Here is a 23,056-nt window from a genome sequence, read left to right as displayed (position 1 = left end):
GGAACTGTCTCTCGGGGTCTAGACTAGGGGAACTGTCTCTCGGGGTCTAGACTAGGGGAACTGTCTCTCGGGGTCTAGACTAGGGGAACTGTCTCTCGGGGTCTAGACTAGGGGAACTGTCTCTCGGGGTCTAGACTAGGGGAACTGTCTCTCGGGGTCTAGACTAGGGGAACTGTCTCTCGGGGTCTAGACTAGGGGAACTGTCTCTCGGGGTCTAGACTAGGGGAACTGTCTCTCGGGGTCTAGACTAGGGGAACTGTCTCTCGGGGTCTAGACTAGGGGAACTGTCTCTCGGGGTCTAGACTAGGGGAACTGTCTCTCGGGGTCTAGACTAGGGGAACTGTCTCTCGGGGTCTAGACTAGTGGAACTGTCTCTCGGGGTCTAGACTAGTGGAACTGTCTCTCGGGGTCTAGACTAGGGGAACTGTCTCTCGGGGTCTAGACTAGGGGAACTGTCTCTCGGGGTCTAGACTAGGGGAACTGTCTCTCGGGGTCTAGACTAGTGGAACTGTCTCTCGGGGTCTAGACTAGTGGAACTGTCTCTCGGGGTCTAGACTAGGGGAACTGTCTCTCGGGGTCTAGACTAGGGGAACTGTCTCTCGGGGTCTAGACTAGGGGAACTGTCTCTCGGGGTCTAGACTAGGGGAACTGTCTCTCGGGGTCTAGACTAGGGGAACTGTCTCTCGGGGTCTAGACTAGGGGAACTGTCTCTCGGGGTCTAGACTAGGGGAACTGTCTCTCGGGGTCTAGACTAGGGGAACTGTCTCTCGGGGTCTAGACTAGGGGAACTGTCTCTCGGGGTCTAGACTAGGGGAACTGTCTCTCGGGGTCTAGACTAGGGGAACTGTCTCTCGGGGTCTAGACTAGGGGAACTGTCTCTCGGGGTCTAGACTAGGGGAACTGTCTCTCGGGGTCTAGACTAGGGGAACTGTCTCTCGGGGTCTAGACTAGGGGAACTGTCTCTCGGGGTCTAGACTAGGGGAACTGTCTCTCGGGGTCTAGACTAGGGGAACTGTCTCTCGGGGTCTAGACTAGGGGAACTGTCTCTCGGGGTCTAGACTAGGGGAACTGTCTCTCGGGGTCTAGACTAGGGGAACTGTCTCTCGGGGTCTAGACTAGGGGAACTGTCTCTCGGGGTCTAGACTAGGGGAACTGTCTCTCGGGGTCTAGACTAGGGGAACTGTCTCTCGGGGTCTAGACTAGGGGAACTGTCTCTCGGGGTCTAGACTAGTGGAACTGTCTCTCGGGGTCTAGACTAGGGGAACTGTCTCTCGGGGTCTAGACTAGGGGAACTGTCTCTCGGGGTCTAGACTAGGGGAACTGTCTCTCGGGGTCTAGACTAGGGGAACTGTCTCTCGGGGTCTAGACTAGGGGAACTGTCTCTCGGGGTCTAGACTAGGGGAACTGTCTCTCGGGGTCTAGACTAGGGGAACTGTCTCTCGGGGTCTAGACTAGGGGAACTGTCTCTCGGGGTCTAGACTAGGGGAACTGTCTCTCGGGGTCTAGACTAGGGGAACTGTCTCTCGGGGTCTAGACTAGGGGAACTGTCTCTCGGGGTCTGGACTAGTGGAACTGTCTCTCGGGGTCTGGACTAGTGGAACTGTCCTTCGGGGTCTGGACTAGTGGAACTGTCTCTCGGGGTCTAGACTAGTGGAACTGTCTCTCGGGGTCTAGACTAGTGGAACTGTCTCTCGGGGTTTAGACTAGTGGAACTGTCTCTCGGGGTCTAGACTAGTGGAACTGTCTCTCGGGGTCTAGACTAGTGGAACTGTCTCTCGGGGTCTAGACTAGTGGAACTGTCTCTCGGGGTCTAGACTAGTGGAACTGTCTCTCGGGGTCTAGACTAGTGGAACTGTCTCTCGGGGTCTAGACTAGGGGAACTGTCTCTCGGGGTCTAGACTAGGGGAACTGTCTCTCGGGGTCTAGACTAGGGGAACTGTCTCTCGGGGTCTGGACTAGGGGAACTGTCTCTCGGGGTCTGGACTAGGGGAACTGTCTCTCGGGGTCTGGACTAGGGGAACTGTCTCTCGGGGTCTGGACTAGGGGAACTGTCTCTCGGGGTCTGGACTAGGGGAACTGTCTCTCGGGGTCTGGACTAGGGGAACTGTCTCTCGGGGTCTGGACTAGTGGAACTGTCTCTCGGGGTCTGGACTAGTGGAACTGTCTCTCGGGGTCTAGACTAGTGGAACTGTCTCTCGGGGTCTAGACTAGTGGAACTGTCTCTCGGGGTCTAGACTAGTGGAACTGTCTCTCGGGGTCTAGACTAGGGGAACTGTCTCTCGGGGTCTAGACTAGGGGAACTGTCTCTCGGGGTCTAGACTAGGGGAACTGTCTCTCGGGGTCTAGACTAGGGGAACTGTCTCTCGGGGTCTGGACTAGGGGAACTGTCTCTCGGGGTCTGGACTAGGGGAACTGTCTCTCGGGGTCTGGACTAGGGGAACTGTCTCTCGGGGTCTGGACTAGGGGAACTGTCTCTCGGGGTCTGGACTAGTGGAACTGTCTCTCGGGGTCTGGACTAGTGGAACTGTCTCTCGGGGTCTGGACTAGTGGAACTGTCTCTCGGGGTCTAGACTAGTGGAACTGTCTCTCGGGGTCTAGACTAGTGGAACTGTCTCTCGGGGTCTGCAGTGAGTCTTACTGATTTGGCAGGAAGTGTGTTTTGCAAGTACTCCTTTGACTGTTGTGGTGGTGGTGGTGGTGGTGTTGATGATGATGATGGACTATGTTCCTGTTCTCACTGACTCATGGACCTGGTTGTGTGTGTGTGTGTGTGTGTGTGTGTGTGTGTGTGTGTGTGTGTGTGTGTGTGTGTGTGTGTGTGTGTGTGTGTGTAGTATAGTGTGTGTGTGTGTAGTGTGTGTGTGTATAGTGTGCTACTTATGATGAACTGCCCTAACGGCACCCTATGGGCCCTGGTCAATAAGTGGTTAGTGGTCCACTATGGGAATAGGGTCTCATTGGGAGAGCAGACCTGTAGCTGTAGACTGGGTAGGGCTACGGTATATCACCAGGTAGGTGGTAACAGACTCCTGTAACTGTAGACTGGGTAGGGCTACGGTATATCACCAGGTAGGTGGTAACAGGCTCCTGTAACTGTAGACTGGGTAGGGCTACGGTATATCACCAGGTAGGTGGTCTAACTGTAGACTGGGTAGGGCTACGGTATATCACCAGGTAGGTGGTAACAGGCTCCTATAACTGTAGACTGGGTAGGGCTACGGTATATCACCAGATAGGTGGTAACAGCTCCTATAACTGTAGACTGGGTAGGGCTACGGTATATCACCAGGTAGGTGGTAACAGCTCCTATAACTGTAGACTGGGTAGACTGGGTAGGGCTACGGTATATCACCAGGTAGGTGGTAACAGCTCCTATAACTGTAGACTGGGTAGGGCTACGGTATATCACCAGGTAGGTGGTAACAGGCTCCTGTAACTGTAGACTGGGTAGGGCTACGGTATATCACCAGGTAGGTGGTAACAGGCTCCTATAACTGTAGACTGGGTAGACTGGGTAGGGCTACGGTATATCACCAGGTAGGTGGTAAGACTCCTATAACTGTAGACTGGGTAGGGCTACGGTATATCACCAGGTAGGTGGTAACAGACTCCTATAACTGTAGACTGGGTAGACTGGGAAGGGCTACAGGCTCCAGCAGCTTTGAAGGAGTGACTTGCCAAACGATCACATTTCATTATCAGTCTGGCCTTCGACAGCTGCTGAACTGAACCTATTTACTGCGTCCCCAATGGCACCACAGTCCCCTTTTGTAGTGCACTACTCTTTTCCAGGACCAATAGGGAATAGGGTGCACTACTCTTGACCAGGACCAATAGGGAATAGGGTGCACTACTCTTTTCCAGGACCAATAGGGAATAGGGTGCACTACTCTTGACCAGGACCAATAGGGAGTAGGGTGCACTACTTTTGACCAGGACCAATAGGGAATAGGGTGCACTACTATTGACCAGGACCAATAGGGTGCACTACTATTGACCAGGACCAATAGGGTGCACTACTTTTGACCAGGACCAATAGGGAATAGGGTGCACTACTCTTTTCCAGGACCAATAGGGAATAGGGTGCACTACTTTTGACCAGGACCAATAGGGAGTAGGGTGCACTACTATTGACCAGGACCAATAGGGAGTAGGGTGCACTACTTTTGACCAGGACCAATAGGGAATAGGGTGCACTACTATTGACCAGGACCAATAGGGTGCACTACTATTGACCAGGACCAATAGGGTGCACTACTTTTGACCAGGACCAATAGGGAATAGGGTGCACTACTGTTGACCAGGACCAATAGGTTGACCTACTTTTGACCAGGACCAATAGGGAATAGGGTGCACTACTTTTGACCAGGACCAATAGGGAATAGGGTGCACTACTGTTGACTAGGACCAATAGGGAATAGGGTGGACTACTGTTGACCAGGACCAATAGGGAATAGGGTGCACTACTGTTGACTAGGACCAATAGGGAATAGGGTGCACTCCTTTGGACCAGGACCAATAGGGAATAGGGTGCACTACTGTTGACCAGGACCAATAGGGAATAGGGTGCACTACTGTTGACCAGGACCAATAGGGAACAGGGTGCACTACTGTTGACTAGGACCAATAGGGAATAGGGTGCACTCCTTTGGACCAGGACCAATAGGGAATAGGGTGCACTACTTTTGACCAGGACCAATAGGGAATAGGGTGCACTACTTTTGACTAGGACCAATAGGGAATAGGGTGCACTCCTTTGGACCAGGACCAATAGGGAATAGGGTACCATTTGAGATTCATCCCTTGGCCTCGGTATTGGTCCTCCCAGATTGTGGGAATAACTCAGATTGTTCTGCTCTGCAACATGTTTGGCAGCTCATAGAAGAATGCTGTTCTTTTTAATGACCCGGGACTCTGTGTTGTTTTTGAGCTGTTTCCTTATACGGAGCTTTGTTTTTATATATTGAGCCTCACCTTGACACTGGTTGTATGTAGTGTATGTACTTTTGACCAGAGTCCCTAGTGCGCTATTAAGGGAATTAGAGTGCAGTTTGGGAGACGGCCAGGACCACCAGAGTGATGACGTGTCTCACATCTGTGATCTTTGACCTTTTAGGTCCTGTCTGCCGCTGTTCTTGCATCGTTAAGTCTACTCCGTCTCAGTGACTTTAACCTCAGCAGAGGGTCTTCTACCAGCCTTCAGTCTCAGTGTCTTTAACCTCAGCAGAGGGTCTTCTACCAGCCTTCAGTCTCAGTGACTTTAACCTCAGCAGAGGGTCTTCTACCAGCCTTCAGTCTCAGTGACTTTAACCTCAGCAGAGGGTCTTCTACCAGCCTTCAGTCTCAGTGACTTTAACCTGGTCTTCTACCAGCCTTCAGTCTCAGTGACTTTAACCTCAGCAGAGGGTCTTCTACCAGCCTTCAGTCTCAGTGTCTTTAACCTCAGCAGAGGGTCTTCTACCAGCCTTCAGTCTCAGTGACTTTAACCTCAGCAGAGGGTCTTCTACCAGCCTTCAGTCTCAGTGACTTTAACCTCAGCAGAGGGTCTTCTACCAGCCTTCAGTCTCAGTGTCTTTAACCTCAGCAGAGGGTCTTCTACCAGCCTTCAGTCTCAGTGTCTTTAACCTCAGCAGAGGGTCTTCTACCAGCCTTCAGTCTCAGTGTCTTTAACCTCAGCAGAGGGTCTTCTACCAGCCTTCAGTCTCAGTGTCTTTAACCTCAGCAGAGGGTCTTCTACCAGCCTTCAGTCTCAGTGGCTTTAACCTCAGCAGAGGGTCTTCTACCAGCCTTCAGTCTCAGTGACTTTAACCTCAGCAGAGGGTATTCTACCAGCCTTCAGTCTCAGTGACTTTAACCTCAGCAGAGGGTCTTCTACCAGCCTCTCTCCCTCTCTCTTTGTGTAGGAACATGCGGAGTGTCCAGACCCGGGTTTAAAAACTATTTTGAAATCATTTAAAATGCGGTGTATATGTGCTTGATTGAGCTTGCCTGACTTAATGGACCAATTAAATAGTCCCAAAACTGTAAACCCTGCCCATAACCGCCCCACCCCTCCTCCTTCCCCCTCCTGCCCTGTCAGAAACCCTCCTTCTCCCTCCTGCCCTGTCAGAAACCCTCCTCCTCCCTCCTGCCCTGTCAGAAACCCTCTCCTCCTCCCCCCTCCTTTCACCCTCCTCTCCTGTTAGAAGCCCTCTCCTCCTCCTCCCCCCTCCCTCCTCTCCTGTTAGAAGCCCTCTCATCCTCCTCCTTTTCCCCCTCCCTTCTCCCTCCTCTCCTGTTGGAAGCCCTCTCCTCCTCCTCCTCCACCCTCCCTTCTCCCTCCTCTCCTGTTAGAAGCCCTGGGGTGAGATCCACCGCTCTGAAGAGACTGACTGGGGGTTAGATCCACCGCTCTGAAGAGACTGACTGGGGGTTAGATCCACCGCTCTGAAGAGACTGACTGGGGGTTAGATCCACCGCTCTGAAGAGACTGACTGGGGGTTAGATCCACCGCTCTGAAGAGACTGACTGGGGGTTAGATCCACCGCTCTGAAGAGACTGACTGGGGGTTAGATCCACCGCTCTGAAGAGACTGACTGGGGGTTAGATCCACCTCTCTGAAGAGACTGACTGGGGGTTAGATCCACCGCTCTGAAGACACTGACTGGGGGTTAGATCCACCGCTCTGAAGAGACTGACTGGGGGTTAGATCCACCGCTCTGAAGAGACTGACTGGGGGTTAGATCCACCGCTCTGAAGAGACTGACTGGGGGTTAGATCCACCGCTCTGAAGAGACTGACTGGGGGTTAGATCCACCGCTCTGAAGAGACTGACTGGGGGTTAGATCCACCGCTCTGAAGAGACTGACTGGGGGTTAGATCCACCGCTCTGAAGAGACTGACTGGGGGTTAGATCCACCGCTCTGAAGAGACTGACTGGTCTTAGTTCCACCAAATATATTAGCCACAGACAACTCTCCCTGACACCAGAATGAATGTCTCTCTCTTGGCTATTAGTACCTGCCTTCACCCTCTCCTCCTCCCGGGCCCCTCTGGGCTCCAGAGGGAACCGCTCATCTCACCCTGACTAAACTCATTGTGTCTGACTCTAGGAATGTGCTGATCCTCTAGACTCTCTGCTCTGCTCACAAGTGTTATCTTTCTCTCTCTCTCTATCTTGCTCTGATCTGACCTCACTCTTTTCTGACCATGATTCCGTCAGGGGAATGAGACGGTATCAGGATGGTGGTTCCGTCAGGGGAATGAGAAGGTAGCAGGATGGTGGTTCCCCCAGGGGAATGAGAAGGTAGCAGGATGGTTCCGTCAGGGGAATGAGAAGGTAGCAGGATGGTTCCGTCAGGGGAATGAGAAGGTAGCAAGATGGTTCCGTCAGGGGAATGAGAAGGTAGCAGGATGGTTCTGTCAGGGGAATGAGAAGGTAGCAGGATGGTGGTTCCCCCAGGGGAATGAGAAGGTAGCAGGATGGTTCTGTCAGGGGAATGAGAAGGTAGCAGGATGGTGGTTCCCCCAGGGGAATGAGAAGGTAGCAGGATGGTTCCGTCAGGGGAATGAGAAGGTAGCAGGATGGTTCCGCCAGGGGAATGAGAAGGTAGCAGGATGATTCCGTCAGGGGAATGAGAAGGTAGCAGGATGGTTCCGCCAGGGGAATGAGAAGGTGGCAGGATGGTGGTTCCCCCAGGGGAATGAGAAGGTGGCAGGATGGTGGTTCCCCCAGGGGAATGAGAAGGTAGCAGGATGAGGGTTCCGTCAGGGGAATGAGAAGGTAGCAGGATGGTTCTGTCAGGGGAATGAGAAGGTAGCAGGATGGTGGTTCCGCCAGGGGAATGAGAAGGTAGCAGGATGGTTCTGTCAGGGGAATGAGAAGGTAGCAGGATGGTGGTTCCCCCAGGGGAATGAGAAGGTAGCAGGATGGTTCTGTCAGGGGAATGAGAAGGTAGCAGGATGGTGGTTCCCCCAGGGGAATGAGAAGGTAGCAGGATGATGGTTCTGTCAGTGGAATGAGAAGGTAGCAGGATGGTGGTTCCGCCAGGGGAATGAGAAGGTAGCAGGATGGTTCTGTCAGGGGAATGAGAAGGTAGCAGGATGGTGGTTCCCCCAGGGGAATGAGAAGGTAGCAGGATGGTTCTGCCAGGGGAATGAAAAGGTAGCAGGATGGTTCTGTCAGGGGAATGAGAAGGTAGCAGGATGGTGGTTCCCCCAGGGGAATGAGAAGGTAGCAGGATGGTGGTTCCCCCAGGGGAATGAGAAGGTAGCAGGATGGTGGTTCTGCCAGGGGAATGAGAAGGTAGCAGGATGATGGTTCCGTCAGGGGAATGAGAAGGTAGCAGGATGATGGTTCCGTCAGGGGAATGAGAAGGTAGCAGGATGGTGGTTCCGCCAGGGGAATGAGAAGGTAGCAGGATGGTTCTGTCAGGGGAATGAGAAGGTAGCAGGATATGGATAATGTAGTAGATTATAGATGTCCTGTCTGTGGCTGGTAGTGTCCCAGTTGTAATGTCTGTGGTTAATATAGTATATTGGACTCCTGAGACATGGATCTGATGCCCACATGCGTAAAGGGAAAAAGCCCAGGGCACAAAAATGAGAAAAGGCCGAGCTGAAAATAGTTGGTCCTCATCCGTGTGTCAGACTCTTTATTTATAAACTCTGACTTGGGAAAAGATTTCTACTGCTGATCGCCAGTCCCAAATGGGACCCTATTGCCTATATAGGGAATAGGGTTCCATAGGACACATTCAGTATCACATGACAGGGCCTGTGAAGAGGACTTGGCTGTTATCATATTATATAATATTAGACTGATGTAATCAATCAATCAATGTGTATTTATAAAGGAGATGTCACAAAGTGCTGTACAGAAACCCAGTCTAAAACCTCAAACAGCAATGCAGATGTAGAACCATTTCCCACCAGTCTCTCTGTTATTGTATTGAGTACTGTAGCCTACTGCTGGGCCAGCCACTGTCACATGACGAGGCCAGTAGAGAGCCGTCCACTGTCACATGACGAGGCCAGTAGAGAGCGGTCCACTGTCACATGACGAGGCCAGTAGAGAGCGGTCCGCTGTCACATGACGAGGCCAGTAGAGAGCGGTCCGCTGTCACATGACGAGGCCAGTAGAGAGAGCGGTCCACTGTCACATGACGAGGCCAGTAGAGGGCGGTCCACTTCGTTTTAAGTAATCCCGTAATAATAAGTAATGTATTAGACAAGTCAGAGAAGTTCCCACCATTCTGTATGACTAAGTAGTCATTGTCCGAGGCAGAATGACTCCTGCGCTATGGGCCAATCTCCTCCCTGTTTCTGTAGTGAGACAGCTTGATGTAGCAGGACACCCCCTGGACAGGACACGAGTCTATCTCCTGTTTCTGTAGTGTGAGGCAGCTTGATGTACCAGAACACTAGTCTATCTCCTGTTTCTGTAGTGAGACAGCTTGATGGACAGGACACCCCCTGGACAGGACACTAGTCTATCTCCTGTTTCTGTAGAGAGGCAGCTTGATGTAGCAGGACACCCCCTGGACAGGACACTGATGTAGCAGGACACCCCCTGGACAGGACACTGATGTAGCAGGACACCCCCTGGACAGGACACTGATGTAGCAGGACACCCTCTGGACAGGACACTGATGTAGCAGGACACCCCCTGGACAGGACACTGATGTAGCAGGACACCCCCTGGACAGGACACTGATGTAGCAGGACACCCCCTGGACAGGACACTGATGTAGCAGGACACCCCCTGGACAGGACACTGATGTAGCAGGACACCCCCTGGACAGGACACTGATGTAGCAGGACACCCCCTGGACAGGACACTGATGTAGCAGGACACCCCCTGGACAGGACACTGATGTAGCAGGACACCCCCTGGACAGGACACTGATGTAGCAGGACACCCCCTGGACAGGACACTGATGTAGCAGGACACCCCCTGGACAGGACACTGATGTAGCAGGACACCCCCTGGACAGGACACTGATGTAGCAGGACACCCCCTGGACAGGACACTGATGTAGCAGGACACCCCCTGGACAGGACACTGATGTAGCAGGACACCCCCTGGACAGGACACTGATGTAGCAGGACACCCCCTGGACAGGACACTGATGTAGCAGGACACCCCCTGGACAGGACACGGATGTAGCAGGACACCCCCTGGACAGGACACTGATGTAGCAGGACACTGATGTAGCAGGACACCCCCTGGACAGGACACAGATGTATCAGGACACCCCCTGGACAGGACACTGATGTAGCAGGACACTGATGTAGCAGGACACCCCCTGGACAGGACACTAGTCTGTCAGAGTGTTGTTGAGTACATATCCAGCTGGTCTGTTTATTAATCTACATTCTAGGCCTTTCTTCCTCTTTTCTAAATAGTGTCTATTTGTGTTGGGAGCATCCTGCCTGCTGCTCTACTGATAACACTGTGTGGGTGTGTGTGTATGCACGTTGTGTCTGTGTGTGTGTGTGTGTGTGTGTGTGTGTGTGCACCCATGCTTGTATCTTTTAGTTTTGTGCTTGTGTGGTTGATTAGTCTCCTTCCCAGCATCCGTCTTCTCCTCTAAGAGATTCTAGTGTTGTCTTCTATACAGAGCAGCTTCCTGTGATATAGCATGTCTGTCAGATATAGCAGCTCTCTGTGATATAGCATGTCTGTTAGATATATAGTATAGCAGCTCTCTGTGATACAGCATGTCTGTCAGATATAGCAGCTCTCTGTGATACAGCATGTCTGTTAGATATAGCAGCTCTCTGTGATATAGTGTCTGTTAGATATATAGTATAGCAGCTCTCTGTGATATAGTGTCTGTCAGATATAGCAGCTCTCTGTGATATAGTGTCTGTCAGATATAGCAGCTCTGTGTGATATAGTTTCTGTCAGATATAGCAGCTCTCTGTGATATAGTGTCTGTCAGATATAGCAGCTCTCTGTGATATAGTGTCTGTCAGATATAGCAGCTCTCTGTGATATAGTGTCTGTCAGATATAGCAGCTCTCTGTGATATAGTGTCTGTCAGATATATAGTATAGCAGCTCTCTGTGATATAGTGTCTGTCAGATATAGCAGCTCTCTGTGATATAGTGTCTGTCAGATATAGCAGCTCTCTGTGATATAGTGTCTGTCAGATATAGCAGCTCTCTGTGATATAGTGTCTGTCAGATATAGCAGCTCTCTGTGATATAGTGTCTGTCAGATATAGCAGCTCTCTGTGATATAGTGTCTGTCAGATATATAGTATAGCAGCTCTCTGTGATATAGTGTCTGTCAGATATAGCAGCTCTCTGTGATATAGTGTCTGTCAGGTATAGCAGCTCTCTGTGATATAGTGTCTGTCAGATATATAGTATAGCAGCTCTCTGTGATATAGTGTCTGTCAGATATAGCAGCTCTCTGTGATATAGTGTCTGTCAGATATAGCAGCTCTCTGTGATATAGTGTCTGTCAGATATAGCAGCTCTCTGATATAGTGTCTGTCAGGGATAGCAGCTCGCTGTGATATAGTGTCTGTCAGATATAGCAGCTCTCTGTGATATAGTGTCTGTCAGATATAGCAGCTCTCTGTGATAGTGTCTGTCAGGTATAGCAGCTCGCTGTGATATAGTGTCTGTCAGATATAGCAGCTCTCTGTGATATAGTGTCTGTTAGATATAGCAGCTCTCTGTGATATAGCATGTCTGTCAGATATAGCAGCTCTCTGTGATATAGTGTCTGTTAGATATAGCAGCTCTCTGTGATATAGTGTCTGTTAGATATAGCAGCTCTCTGTGATATAGCAGCTCTCTGTGATATAGTGTCTGTCAGATATATAGTATAGCAGCTCTCTGTGATATAGTGTCTGTCAGATGTAGCAGCTCTCTGTGATATAGTGTCTGTCAGATATAGCAGCTCTCTGTGATATAGTGTCTGTCAGATATAGCAGCTCTGTGTGATATAGTTTCTGTCAGATATAGCAGCTCTCTGTGATATAGTGTCTGTCAGATATAGCAGCTCTCTGTGACATAGTGTCTGTCAGATATATAGTATAGCAGCTCTCTGTGATATAGTGTGGATCCTGTGGATCCAGCAGACGTATTTGGGTTCTGTATTGGATCCTGGGTTCTGTATTGGATCCTGGGTTCTGTATTGGATCCAGCAGACGTATCGGTGTTCTGTATTGGATCCTGGGTTCTGTATTGGATCCTGTATTGGATCCTGGGTTCTGTATTGGATCCTGTATTGGATCCTGGGTACTGTATTGGATCCTGGGTATTGTATTGGATCTTGTGGATCCAGCAGACGTATCGGGGTTCTGTATTGGAGCCTTGGTTCTGTATTGGATCCTGGGTTCTGTATTGGATCCTGGGTTCTGTATTGGATCCTGGGTTCTGTATTGGATCCTGGGTTCTGTATTTGATCCTGGGTTCTGTATTGGATCCTGGGTACTGTATTGGATCCTGGGTTCTGTATTGGATCCTGTGGATCCAGGAGACGTATTGGGGTTCTGTATTGGATCCTGGGTTCTGTATTGGATCCTGGGTTCTGTATTGGATCCTGTGGATCCAGGAGACGTATTGGGGTTCTGTATTGGATCCTGGGTTCTGTATTGGATCCTGGGTACTGTATTGGATCCTGGGTTCTGTATTGGATCCTGTGGATCCAGGAGACGTATTGGGGTTCTGTATTGGATCCTGGGTACTGTATTTGATCCTGTGGATCCAGGAGACGTATTGGGGTTCTGTATTGGATCCTGGGTTCTGTATTGGATCCTTGGTTCTGTATTGGATCCTGTGGATCCAGCAGACGTATCGGGGTTCTGTATTGGATCCTGGGTTCTGTATTGGATCCTGGGTTCTGTATTGGATCCTGTGGATCCAGGAGACGTATTGGGGTACTGTATTGGATCCTGGGTTCTGTATTGGATCCTGTGGATCCAGGAGACGTATTGGGGTTCTGTATTGGATCCTGTGGATCCAGGAGACGTATTGGGGTTCTGTATTGGATCCTGTGGATCCAGGAGACGTATCGGGGTTCTGTATTGGATCCTGTGGATCCAGGAGACGTATCGGGGTTCTGTATTGGGTACTGTATTGGATCCTGGGTTCTGTATTGGATCCTGGGTTCTGTATTGGATCCTGGGTACTGTATTGGATCCTGGGTACTGTATTGGATCCTGGGTTCTGTATTGGATCCTGGGTACTGTATTGGATCCTGGGTTCTGTATTGGATCCTGTGGATCCAGCAGACGTATTGGGGTTCATTCCGTGTCTCCATATGGACCTCATGTACTGGAGTCAAATAACCTTCCAGTTGGACTTTCTTTCTGACGGAACCAATCAGGGTTTTCTGTTGACTGGCAGCGTTTTGAATTTACCCGCACATTTTAATAAATGTTCATTACTTTCGTCACCGGATCAGGGCTTCCGCCCAGGTCGCCGGATCAGGGCTTCCGCCCAGGTCGCCGGATCAGGGCTTCCACCCATGCTCTGCTCAGAATGCCAGAAATCACATTTTGTTTATGGTAATTAAGAACATGCATATCTGATGCAACAGCGTGCGTCATTCTTGCTGAATTCCGATGAGCAATTTGAAATGTGAAATGAAGTAAATATAATTACATTTCCCAAATCATATGGCCTAAATAGCTTGTCCTCTACTGGCCCCTCTGGCCTCTACTAGTTTCTACTGTCTACTGGCTTCTCTGATCTCTACTGGCTTCTGTACTCCTGCCTCTCTGGCTCTGTACTCTGGCCTCTTTGGGCTGTTCTGGCCCCTACTGGCCTCTCTGTTCTCTGTACTCTGGCCTCTTTGGGCTGTTCTGGCCCCTACTGGCCTCTCTGGCTCTGTACTCTGGCCTCTTTGGGCTGTTCTGCCCCTACTGGCCTCTCTGTTCTCTGTACTCTGGCCTCTTTGGGCTGTTCTGGCCCCTACTGGCCTCTCTGTTCTCTGTACTCTGGCCTCTTTGGGCTGTTCTGGCCCCTACTGGCCTCTCTGGCTCTGTACTCTGGCCTCTTTGGGCTGTTCTGGCCCCTACTGGCCTCTCTGTTCTCTGTACTCTGGCCTCTTTGGGCTGTTCTGGCCCCTACTGCCCTCTCTGTTCTCTGTACTCTGGCCTCTTTGGGCTGTTCTGGCCCCTACTGGCCTCTCTGTTCTCTGTACTCTGGCCTCTTTGGGCTGTTCTGGCCCCTACTGGCCTCTCTGTTCTCTGGCCTCTTTGGGCTGTTCTGGCCCCTACTGGCCTCTCTGTTCTCTGTACTCTGGCCTCTTTGGGCTGTTCTGGCCCCTACTGGCCTCTCTGGCTCTGTACTCTGGCCTCTTTGGGCTGTTCTGGCCCCTACTGCCCTCTCTGTTCTCTCTACTCTGGCCTCTTTGGGCTGTTCTGGCCCCTACTGACCTCTCTGTTCTCTCTACTCTGGCCTCTTTGGGCTGTTCTGGCCCCTACTGGCCTCTCTGTTCTCTGGCCTCTTTGGGCTGTTCTGGCCCCTACTGGCCTCTCTGTTCTCTGTACTCTGGCCTCTTTGGGCTGTTCTGGCCCCTACTGGCCTCTCTGTTCTCTGTACTCTGGCCTCTTTGGGCTGTTCTGGCCCCTACTGGCCTCTCTGTTCTCTGTACTCTGGCCTCTTTGGGCTGTTCTGGCCCCTACTGGCCTCTCTGGCTCTGTACTCTGGCCTCTTTGGGCTGTTCTGGCCCCTACTGCCCTCTCTGTTCTCTCTACTCTGGCCTCTTTGGGCTGTTCTGGCCCCTACTGACCTCTCTGTTCTCTCTACTCTGGCCTCTTTGGGCTGTTCTGGCCCCTACTGGCCTCTCTGTTCTCTGGCCTCTTTGGGCTGTTCTGGCCCCTACTGGCCTCTCTGTTCTCTGTACTCGTCCACCCCCCACTTCCTTCCTTCCTTTCCTTCCTTCCTTTTCCTTCCTCAGCTTCTCTTATAGTGTGAACTCTGCTTCCTGCACTGTGCTGTCATCTGCTATCTCTCTTAGCTCAGTGTCCTGTCATCAGGATCAGTTTGACCTGCCGACATGTTACTCTGCATGACGCCGTAGCACAACATGAACCCAGGTATCTAAGACTTAGCTGGCAGTGTCAGTTCAAGCAGGACAACGGTAGACAGTTGCTGAACAATCCAATATGTTTTTAAACATTCCTTAGTAGTAAAGAATAAACAATAATGTAGATGTGTTTTACAGTGCCAGGTGTTCAGCTGACAAATGAGACTGGTCGTTATTTACCCGTCTGGTCGTTATTTACCCGTCTGTACGCGTAAACATCTTTTATAGTTACACCATCGTTGTTCTGTTCATTTCCCATGTCAGTTTTATATTTGATTTCACCTTTATTTAACCAGGTAGGCTAGTTGAGAACACGTTTATTTAACCAGGTAGGCTAGTTGAGAACACCTTTATTTAACCAGGTAGGCTAGTTGAGAACACCTTTATTTAACCAGGTAGGCTAGTTGAGAACACCTTTATTTAACCAGGTAGGCCAGTTGAGAACAAGTTCTCATTTACAACTGCGACCTGGCCAAGATAAAGCAAAGCAGTTCGACACAAACAACAACACAGAGTTACGCATGGAGCAAACAATAAACAAGGCAATAACACAAACAAGTCAATGACACAGTAGAGAAAAGACAGTCTATATACAGTGTGTGCAAAAGGCATGAGGAGGTGGGCAATAAATAGGCCATAGGAGCGAATAATTACAATTTAACAGATTAACACTGGACTGATAGATGAGCAGATGATGATGTGCAAGTAGAGATACTGGTGTGCAAAAGAGCAGAAAAGTAAATAAAAACAGTATGGGGATGAGGTAGGTAGATTGGGTGGGCTATTTACAGATGGACTATCAGAATCATAAAACACGGGACGAGATGTTGAAAACTGTCCATTGTGCCAATAGATGGTGTGCACTCACATGAGAGATGGACTATGTACAGCTGCAGTGATCGGGTTAGCTGCTCAGATAGTTGATGTTTAAAATTGGTGAGGGAAATAAAAGTCTCCAACTTCAGCGATTTTTGCAATTCGTTCCAGTCACTGGCAGCAGAGAACTGGAAGGAAAGGAGGCCAAATGAGGTGTCTACCTCTGCCTGACAACAGAGAGAAGCAGGACAACAGAACTCTGTTTCCCACGTCAGTCCTCTACTCTGCCTGACAACAGAACTCTGTTTCCCACGTCAGTCCTCTACTCTGCCTGACAACAGAACTCTGTTTCCCACGTCAGTCCTCTACTCTGCCTGACAACAGAGCTCTGTTTCCCATGTCAGTCCTCTACTCTGCCTGACAACAGAACTCTGTTTCCCATGTCAGTCCTCTACTCTGCCTGACAACAGAACTCTGTTTCCCATGTCAGTCCTCTACTCTGCCTGACAACAGAACTCTGACCCCCTTAGAGGAAGAAACAGGAAATGTCCATGTTCCGTTCTGGAAAACCCCACCGGTCGTCGTCCTGAGTTAAATGGATGCTGATTGTGTTGTTTGGTGTCTGGGGACGTGACTCTCTTTCAGAAGCCAAGCAAGGAGTCGCTGTTAAAGGATCTACTGATGATATGAAGGATGCATCTTCATGTTTTAGATACGGGTCGTAGGGAGGATGTTATCATATAGTATTGATACGGGTCGTAGGGGGGATGTTACCATATAGTATTGATACGGGTCGTAGGGGGGATGTTACCATACGGTATTGATACGGGTCGTAGGGAGGATGTTATCATACAGTATTGATATGGGTCGTAGGGAGGATGTTATCATAAAGTATTGATATGGGTCGTAGGGAGGATGTTATCATATAGTATTGATATGGGTCGTAGGGAGGATGTTATCATATAGTACTGATATGGGTCGTAGGGAGGATGTTATAAAGTATTGATACGGGTCGTAGGGAGGATGTTACCATGATTTATTGATACGGGTCGTAGGGGGGATGTTATCATAAAGTATTGATACGGGTCGTAGGGAGGATGTTACCATGATTTATTGATACGGGTCGTAGGGGGGGATGTTACCATGATTTATTGATACGGGTCGTAGGGGGGATGTTATCATAAAGTATTGATACGGGTCGTAGGGAGGATGTAAATCACATTCCTGAACACTGATAGGCCACTAGATACTGCCTGATCTGTGTAAATCACATTCCTGAACACTGATAGGCCACTAGATACTGTCTGATCTGTGTAAATCACATAACTGAACACTGATAGGCCACTAGATACTGTCTGATCTGTGTAAATCACATTCCTGAACACTGATAGGCCACTAGATACTGTCTGATCTGTGTAAATCACATAACTGAACACTGATAGGCCACTAGATACTGTCTGATCTGTGTAAATCACATTCCTGAACACTGATAGGCCACTAGATACTGCCTGATCTGTGTAAATCACATTCCTGAACACTGATAGGCCACTAGATACTGTCTGATCTGTGTAAATCACATAACTGAACACTGATAGGCCACTAGATACTGTCTGATCTGTGTAAATCACATTCCTGAACACTGATAGGCCACTAGATACTGCCTGATCTGTGTAAATCACATAACTGAACACTGATAGGCCACTAGATACTGCCTGATCTGTGTAAATCACATTCCTGAACACTGATAGGCCACTAGATACTGCCTGATCTGTGTAAATCACATTCCTGAACACTGATAGGCCACTAGATACTGCCTGATCTGTGTAAATCACATTCCTGAACACTGATAGGCCACTAGATACTGTCTGATCTGTGTAAATCACATTCCTGAACACTGATAGGCCACTAGATACTGCCTGATCTGTGTAAATCACATTCCTGAACACTGATAGGCCACTAGATACTGCCTGATCTGTGTAAATCACATTCCTGAACACTGATAGGCCACTAGATACTGCCTGATCTGTGTAAATCACATTCCTGAACACTGATAGGCCACTAGATACTGCCTGATCTGTGTAAATCACATTCCTGAACACTGATAGGCCACTAGATACTGTCTGATCTGTGTAAATCACATTCCTGAACACTGATAGGCCACTAGATACTGCCTGATCTGTGTAAATCACATTCCTGAACACTGATAGGCCACTAGATACTGTCTGATCTGTGTAAATCACATTCCTGAACACTGATAGGCCACTAGATACTGCCTGATCTGTGTAAATCACATTCCTGAACACTGATAGGCCACTAGATACTGTCTGATCTGTGTAAATCACATTCCTGATCACTGATAGGCCACTAGATACTGTCTGATCTGTGTAAATCACATTCCTGATCACTGATAGGCCACTAGATACTGTCTGATCTGTGTAAATCACATTCCTGATCACTGATAGGCCACTAGATACTGTCTGATCTGTGTAAATCACATTCCTGATCACTGATAGGCCACTAGATACTGTCTGATCTGTGTAAATCACATTCCTGAACACTGATAGGCCACTAGATACTGCCTGATCTGTGTAAATCACATTCCTGAACACAGATAGGCCACTAGAAACTGCCTGATCTGTGTAAATCACATTCCTGAACACTGATAGGCCACTAGATACTGTCTGATCTGTGTAAATCACATTCCTGATCACTGATAGGCCACTAGATACTGTCTGATCTGTGTAAATCACATTCCTGATCACTGATAGGCCACTAGATACTGTCTGATCTGTGTAAATCACATTCCTGAACACTGATAGGCCACTAGAAACTGTCTGATCTGTGTAAATCACATTCCTGAACACTGATAGGCCACTAGAAACTGCCTGATCTGTGTAAATCACATTCCTGAACACTGATAGGCCACTAGATACTGCCTGATCTGTGTAAATCACATTCCTGAACACTGATAGGCCACTAGAAACTGCCTGATCTGTGGTGTTCAGTGTTGTTGTTTAGGGGTTGTTGGTATCCATGGTGACAGCAGTGAATGGTGGTAGTACGCCAAGCATGGTTTACTGCTATGACCACATCTGACCGTTGACGTGTGTGTGTGTGTCACAATATTTGCAATACAAACACACACACACACACACACACACACACACACACACACACACACACACACGGATCCTCTGCGGTGTGTAACCACAGCCACGGCTCATAATCTTCTGACAGTTGTTTAGATGGCTGGTTTCTCTCTCTGAAAGGAGATATGCTCTGTCTCTCTGTGTCTATCTGTCGGTCTGAACTTGATCTACTGCAGAGTCTGAATCTGGGCTTTAGAGTCTTGAGGCTCCACGTCTCAAGGTTTCAGAGTAGAAGTGCTGATTTATGATCAGTTCTGCCTTTTTAGGTCCCAAACCCTTTACTAAACACTACAGTAGACCTATCTAAACAACCCCCCTGCTCTAAGGGGGTGTAACCCCTTTACTAAACACTACAGTAGACCTATCTAAACAACCCCCCTGCTCTAAGGGGGGGGGGGGGGGGGTTAACCCCTTTACTAAACACTACAGTAGACCTATCTAAACAACCCCCTGCTCTAAGGGGGGTGGGGGGTAACCCCTTTACTAAAAACTACAGTAGACCTATCTAAACAACCCCACTGCTCTAAGGGGGGGGGGGGGGTGACCCCTTTACTAAACACTACAGTCTCCCCGGTCGTGTGGGGACGTCTCCCCGGTCGTGTGGGGACGTCTCCCCGGTCGTCTCCCCGGTCGTGTGGGGACGTCTCCCCGGTCGTCTCCCCGGTCGCGTGGGGACGTCTCCCCGGTCGTCTCCCCGGTCGCGTGGGGACGTCTCCCCGGTCGTCTCCCCGGTCGCGTGGGGACGTCTCCCCGGTCGTCTCCCCGGTCGCGTGGGGACGTCTCCCCGGTCGTCTCCCCGGTCGCGTGGGGACGTCTCCCCGGTCGTCTCCCCGGTCGCGTGGGGACGTCTCCCCGGTCGTGTGGGATGTTATTGTTAACCTCATCACTTTGATCTCTTTCAGAGAAGCTGTACAACTCTCATGGACCTGAGCTCCGGAGGTCCCTGTTCTCCCTCAAGCAGCTCTTCGAGGTAAAGACCAGTTAATTATCTCTGGTTAGGACCAGTATATTATCTCTGGTTAGGACCAGTATATTATCTCTGGTTAGGACCAGTGTATTATCTCTGGTTAGGACCAGTGTATTATCTATGGTTAGGACCAGTATATTATCTCTGGTTAGGACCAGTATATTATCTCTGGTTAGGACCAGTATATTATCTCTGGTTAGGACCAGTATATTATCTCTGGTTAGGACCAGTGTATTATCTCTGGTTAGGACCAGTATATTATCTCTGGTTAGGACCAGTATATTATCTCTGGTTAGGACCAGTATATTATCTCTGATAGAGACCAGTATATTATCTATGATTAGGACCAGTATATTATCTATGGTAGAGACCAGTGTATTATCTCTGGTTAGGACCAGTGTATTATCTCTGGTTAGGACCAGTGTATTATCTCTGGTTAGGACCAGTATATTATCTCTGGCAGAGACCAGTGTATTATCTCTGGTAGAGACCAGTGTATTATCTCTGGTTAGGACCAGTATATTATCTATGGCAGAGACCAGTATATTATCTATGGTAGAGACCAGTGTATTATCTATGGTAGAGACCAGTGTATTATCTATGGTTAGGACCAGTATACTATCTATGGTTAGGACCAGTATATTATCTCTGGTTAGGACCAGTATATTATCTCTGGTTAGGACCAGTATATTATCTATGGTTAGGACCAGTATATTATCTCTGGTTAGGCCCAGTATATTATCTCTGGTTAGGCCCAGTATATTATCTCTGGTAGAGACCAGTATATTATCTCTGGTTAGGACCAGTATATTATATATGGTAGAGACCAGTATATTATCTATGGTAGAGACCAGTGTATTATCTCTGGTTAGGACCAGTATATTATCTATGGTAGAGACCAGTATATTATCTCTGGTTAGGACCAGTATATTATCTCTGGTTAGGACCAGTATATTATCTCTGGTTAGGACCAGTATATTATCTCTGGTTAGGACCAGTATATTATCTCTGGTTAGGACCAGTATATTATCTCTGGTTAGGACCAGTATACTAGACGTTACTGAGTCCCACCCACCGTTTATTAGACTTGCTGATTCTCTCCATATCACATCGACCATCCTCCCTCCTCTTCCTCTCTCTGTGAGCTGGTGCCAACATGGCCAGTGGAAACAGCTCTACTCTGTGTCTGATAGGACTGGAACAGAGGAACCTGGAAGAATAGAGATGGGGGGGGGGGGGGGGGGGGAGACGGGGGAGAGAGAGAGGGGGGGGGGGGGGAGAGAGGGGGGAGACGGGCGGTAGAGAGGGGGGAGAGAGAGAGGGGGGGGGAGAGGGGGGAGACGGGCGGTAGAGAGGGGGGAGAGAGAGAGGGGGGGGGGGGGAGAGGGGGGAGACGGGCGGTAGAGAGGGGGGAGAGAGAGAGGGGGGGGGGGGGGGAGAGGGGGGAGACGGGCGGTAGAGAGGGGGGAGAGAGAGAGGGGGGGGGGGGGGGGGAGAGAGGGGGGAGACGGGCGGTAGAGAGGGGGGAGAGAGAGAGGGGGAGAGAGGGGGAGACTTGGGGAGAGAGAGAGAGGGGGAGACTTGGGGAGACTTGGGGAGAGAGAGAGAGGGGGAGACTTGGGGAGAGAGGGGGAGACTGGGAGAGAGTGGGGGAGACTTGGGGAGAGAGAGAGAGGGGGAGACTGGGAGAGAGCGGGGGAGACTGAGAGAGGGAGAGAGCGAGGAGGGAGACTGGGAGAGGGAGAGAGAGAGAGAGAGCACATACCAGTCATGCCAGAGACTTCATTGTAATCATTTGAGAGATGAAGGCTTGATAATTCAAGGTGACGTAAATGTACAGGCCGTGTCCCCAACAGGGTTGTGTGGAGAAGCTAACAGTTTGTTTGTTTTACATCCGTTGAGAATGACACTAGTTCCTCGTGTACGTTGAAAATCCTTCCCAGCAGTCTTTCCCTTTTCCAGAACCACTCAGCAGCGTGAAACAGGGAAACGTGTCCTGCTCTGATCCAGTGGAAACGTCCTCAAACAGGGACACCTACCTGACTACTTCTTATCAGTGCTTGACTTGGACTGAAACAGGTTACCCTCATTTCTGGGTACTGGTACCGGTTTTATATTTAGGGACAGGAAATAGTTTTTGAGCTAATATTCTATATCAGAGGGAACAGGAGCTCCAGCTGTAGAACATGTTTGAGGTGCCGGTACTCGGCTCCGGTGAGCTCCTGCCAAAGGTCAAGCACCGCTTCTTATCACCTTGATCAAATGGTCTCCAGCTGTGTCTGTCCCGAGCTCACTGGGCAGGGACACTCTGAGGGACCAGGATAGGTGATACAATGTTGCAAGTTTACTGGTGAGACCTTCAGGTTGGAGTCATTTTTAGTTCATAGTTGATACAATGTTGCTAGTTTGTTGGTGAGATCTTCAGGTTGGAGCCATTTTTAGTTAATAGTTGATACAATGTTGCTGGTGAGACCTTCAGGTTGGAGCCATTTTTTAGTTAATAGTTGATACACTGTTGCTAGTTTGCTGGTGAGACCTTCAGGCTGGAGCCATTTTTAGTTAATAGTTGATACAATGTTGCTGGTGAGACCTTCAGGCTGGAGTCATTTTTAGTTAATAGTTGATACAATGTTGCTAGTTCGTTGGTGAGACCTTCAGGTTGGAGCCATTTTTAGTTAATAGTTGATACAATGTTGCTAGTTCGTTGGTGAGACCTTCAGGTTGGAGCCATTTTTAGTTAATAGTTGATACAATGTTGCTGGTGAGACCTTCAGGCTGGAGTCATTTTTAGTTAATAGTTGATACAATGTTGCTAGTTCGTTGGTGAGACCTTCAGGTTGGAGCCATTTTTAGTTAATAGTTGATACAATGTTGCTAGTTCGTTGGTGAGACCTTCAGGTTGGAGCCATTTTTAGTTAATAGTTGATACAATGTTGCTGGTGAGACCTTCAGGCTGGAGTCATTTTTAGTTAATAGTTGATACAATGTTGCTAGTTCGTTGGTGAGACCTTCAGGTTGGAGCCATTTTTAGTTAATAGTTGATACAATGTTGCTAGTTCGTTGGTGAGACCTTCAGGTTGGAGCCATTTT

The 23,056-nt window shown here is 49.4% G+C and overlaps 1 protein-coding gene across 6 annotated transcripts in view; it reads left to right on the top strand.

Annotated features, from left to right (window-relative positions):
• Positions 1-23,056, top strand: part of LOC118944401 (FH1/FH2 domain-containing protein 1-like) — a 158,281-nt gene that overhangs the window by 47,468 nt on the left and 87,757 nt on the right. For all 6 annotated transcript variants that reach the window (XM_036963279.1, XM_036963278.1, XM_036963277.1 and 3 more), the window contains exon 4: positions 19,902-19,969. In XM_036963279.1, coding sequence (XP_036819174.1) covers positions 19,902-19,969 — 68 coding nt within the window. The remainder of the gene's footprint in view (positions 1-19,901; positions 19,970-23,056) is intronic.

This window comes from Oncorhynchus mykiss, chromosome 26, assembly GCF_013265735.2.
Source record: "Oncorhynchus mykiss isolate Arlee chromosome 26, USDA_OmykA_1.1, whole genome shotgun sequence".
NCBI classification, from domain to species: domain Eukaryota; kingdom Metazoa; phylum Chordata; class Actinopteri; order Salmoniformes; family Salmonidae; genus Oncorhynchus; species Oncorhynchus mykiss.
Note: the sequence above shows the minus strand (reverse complement) of the source record. Positions and strands in the feature narration are given on the sequence as shown.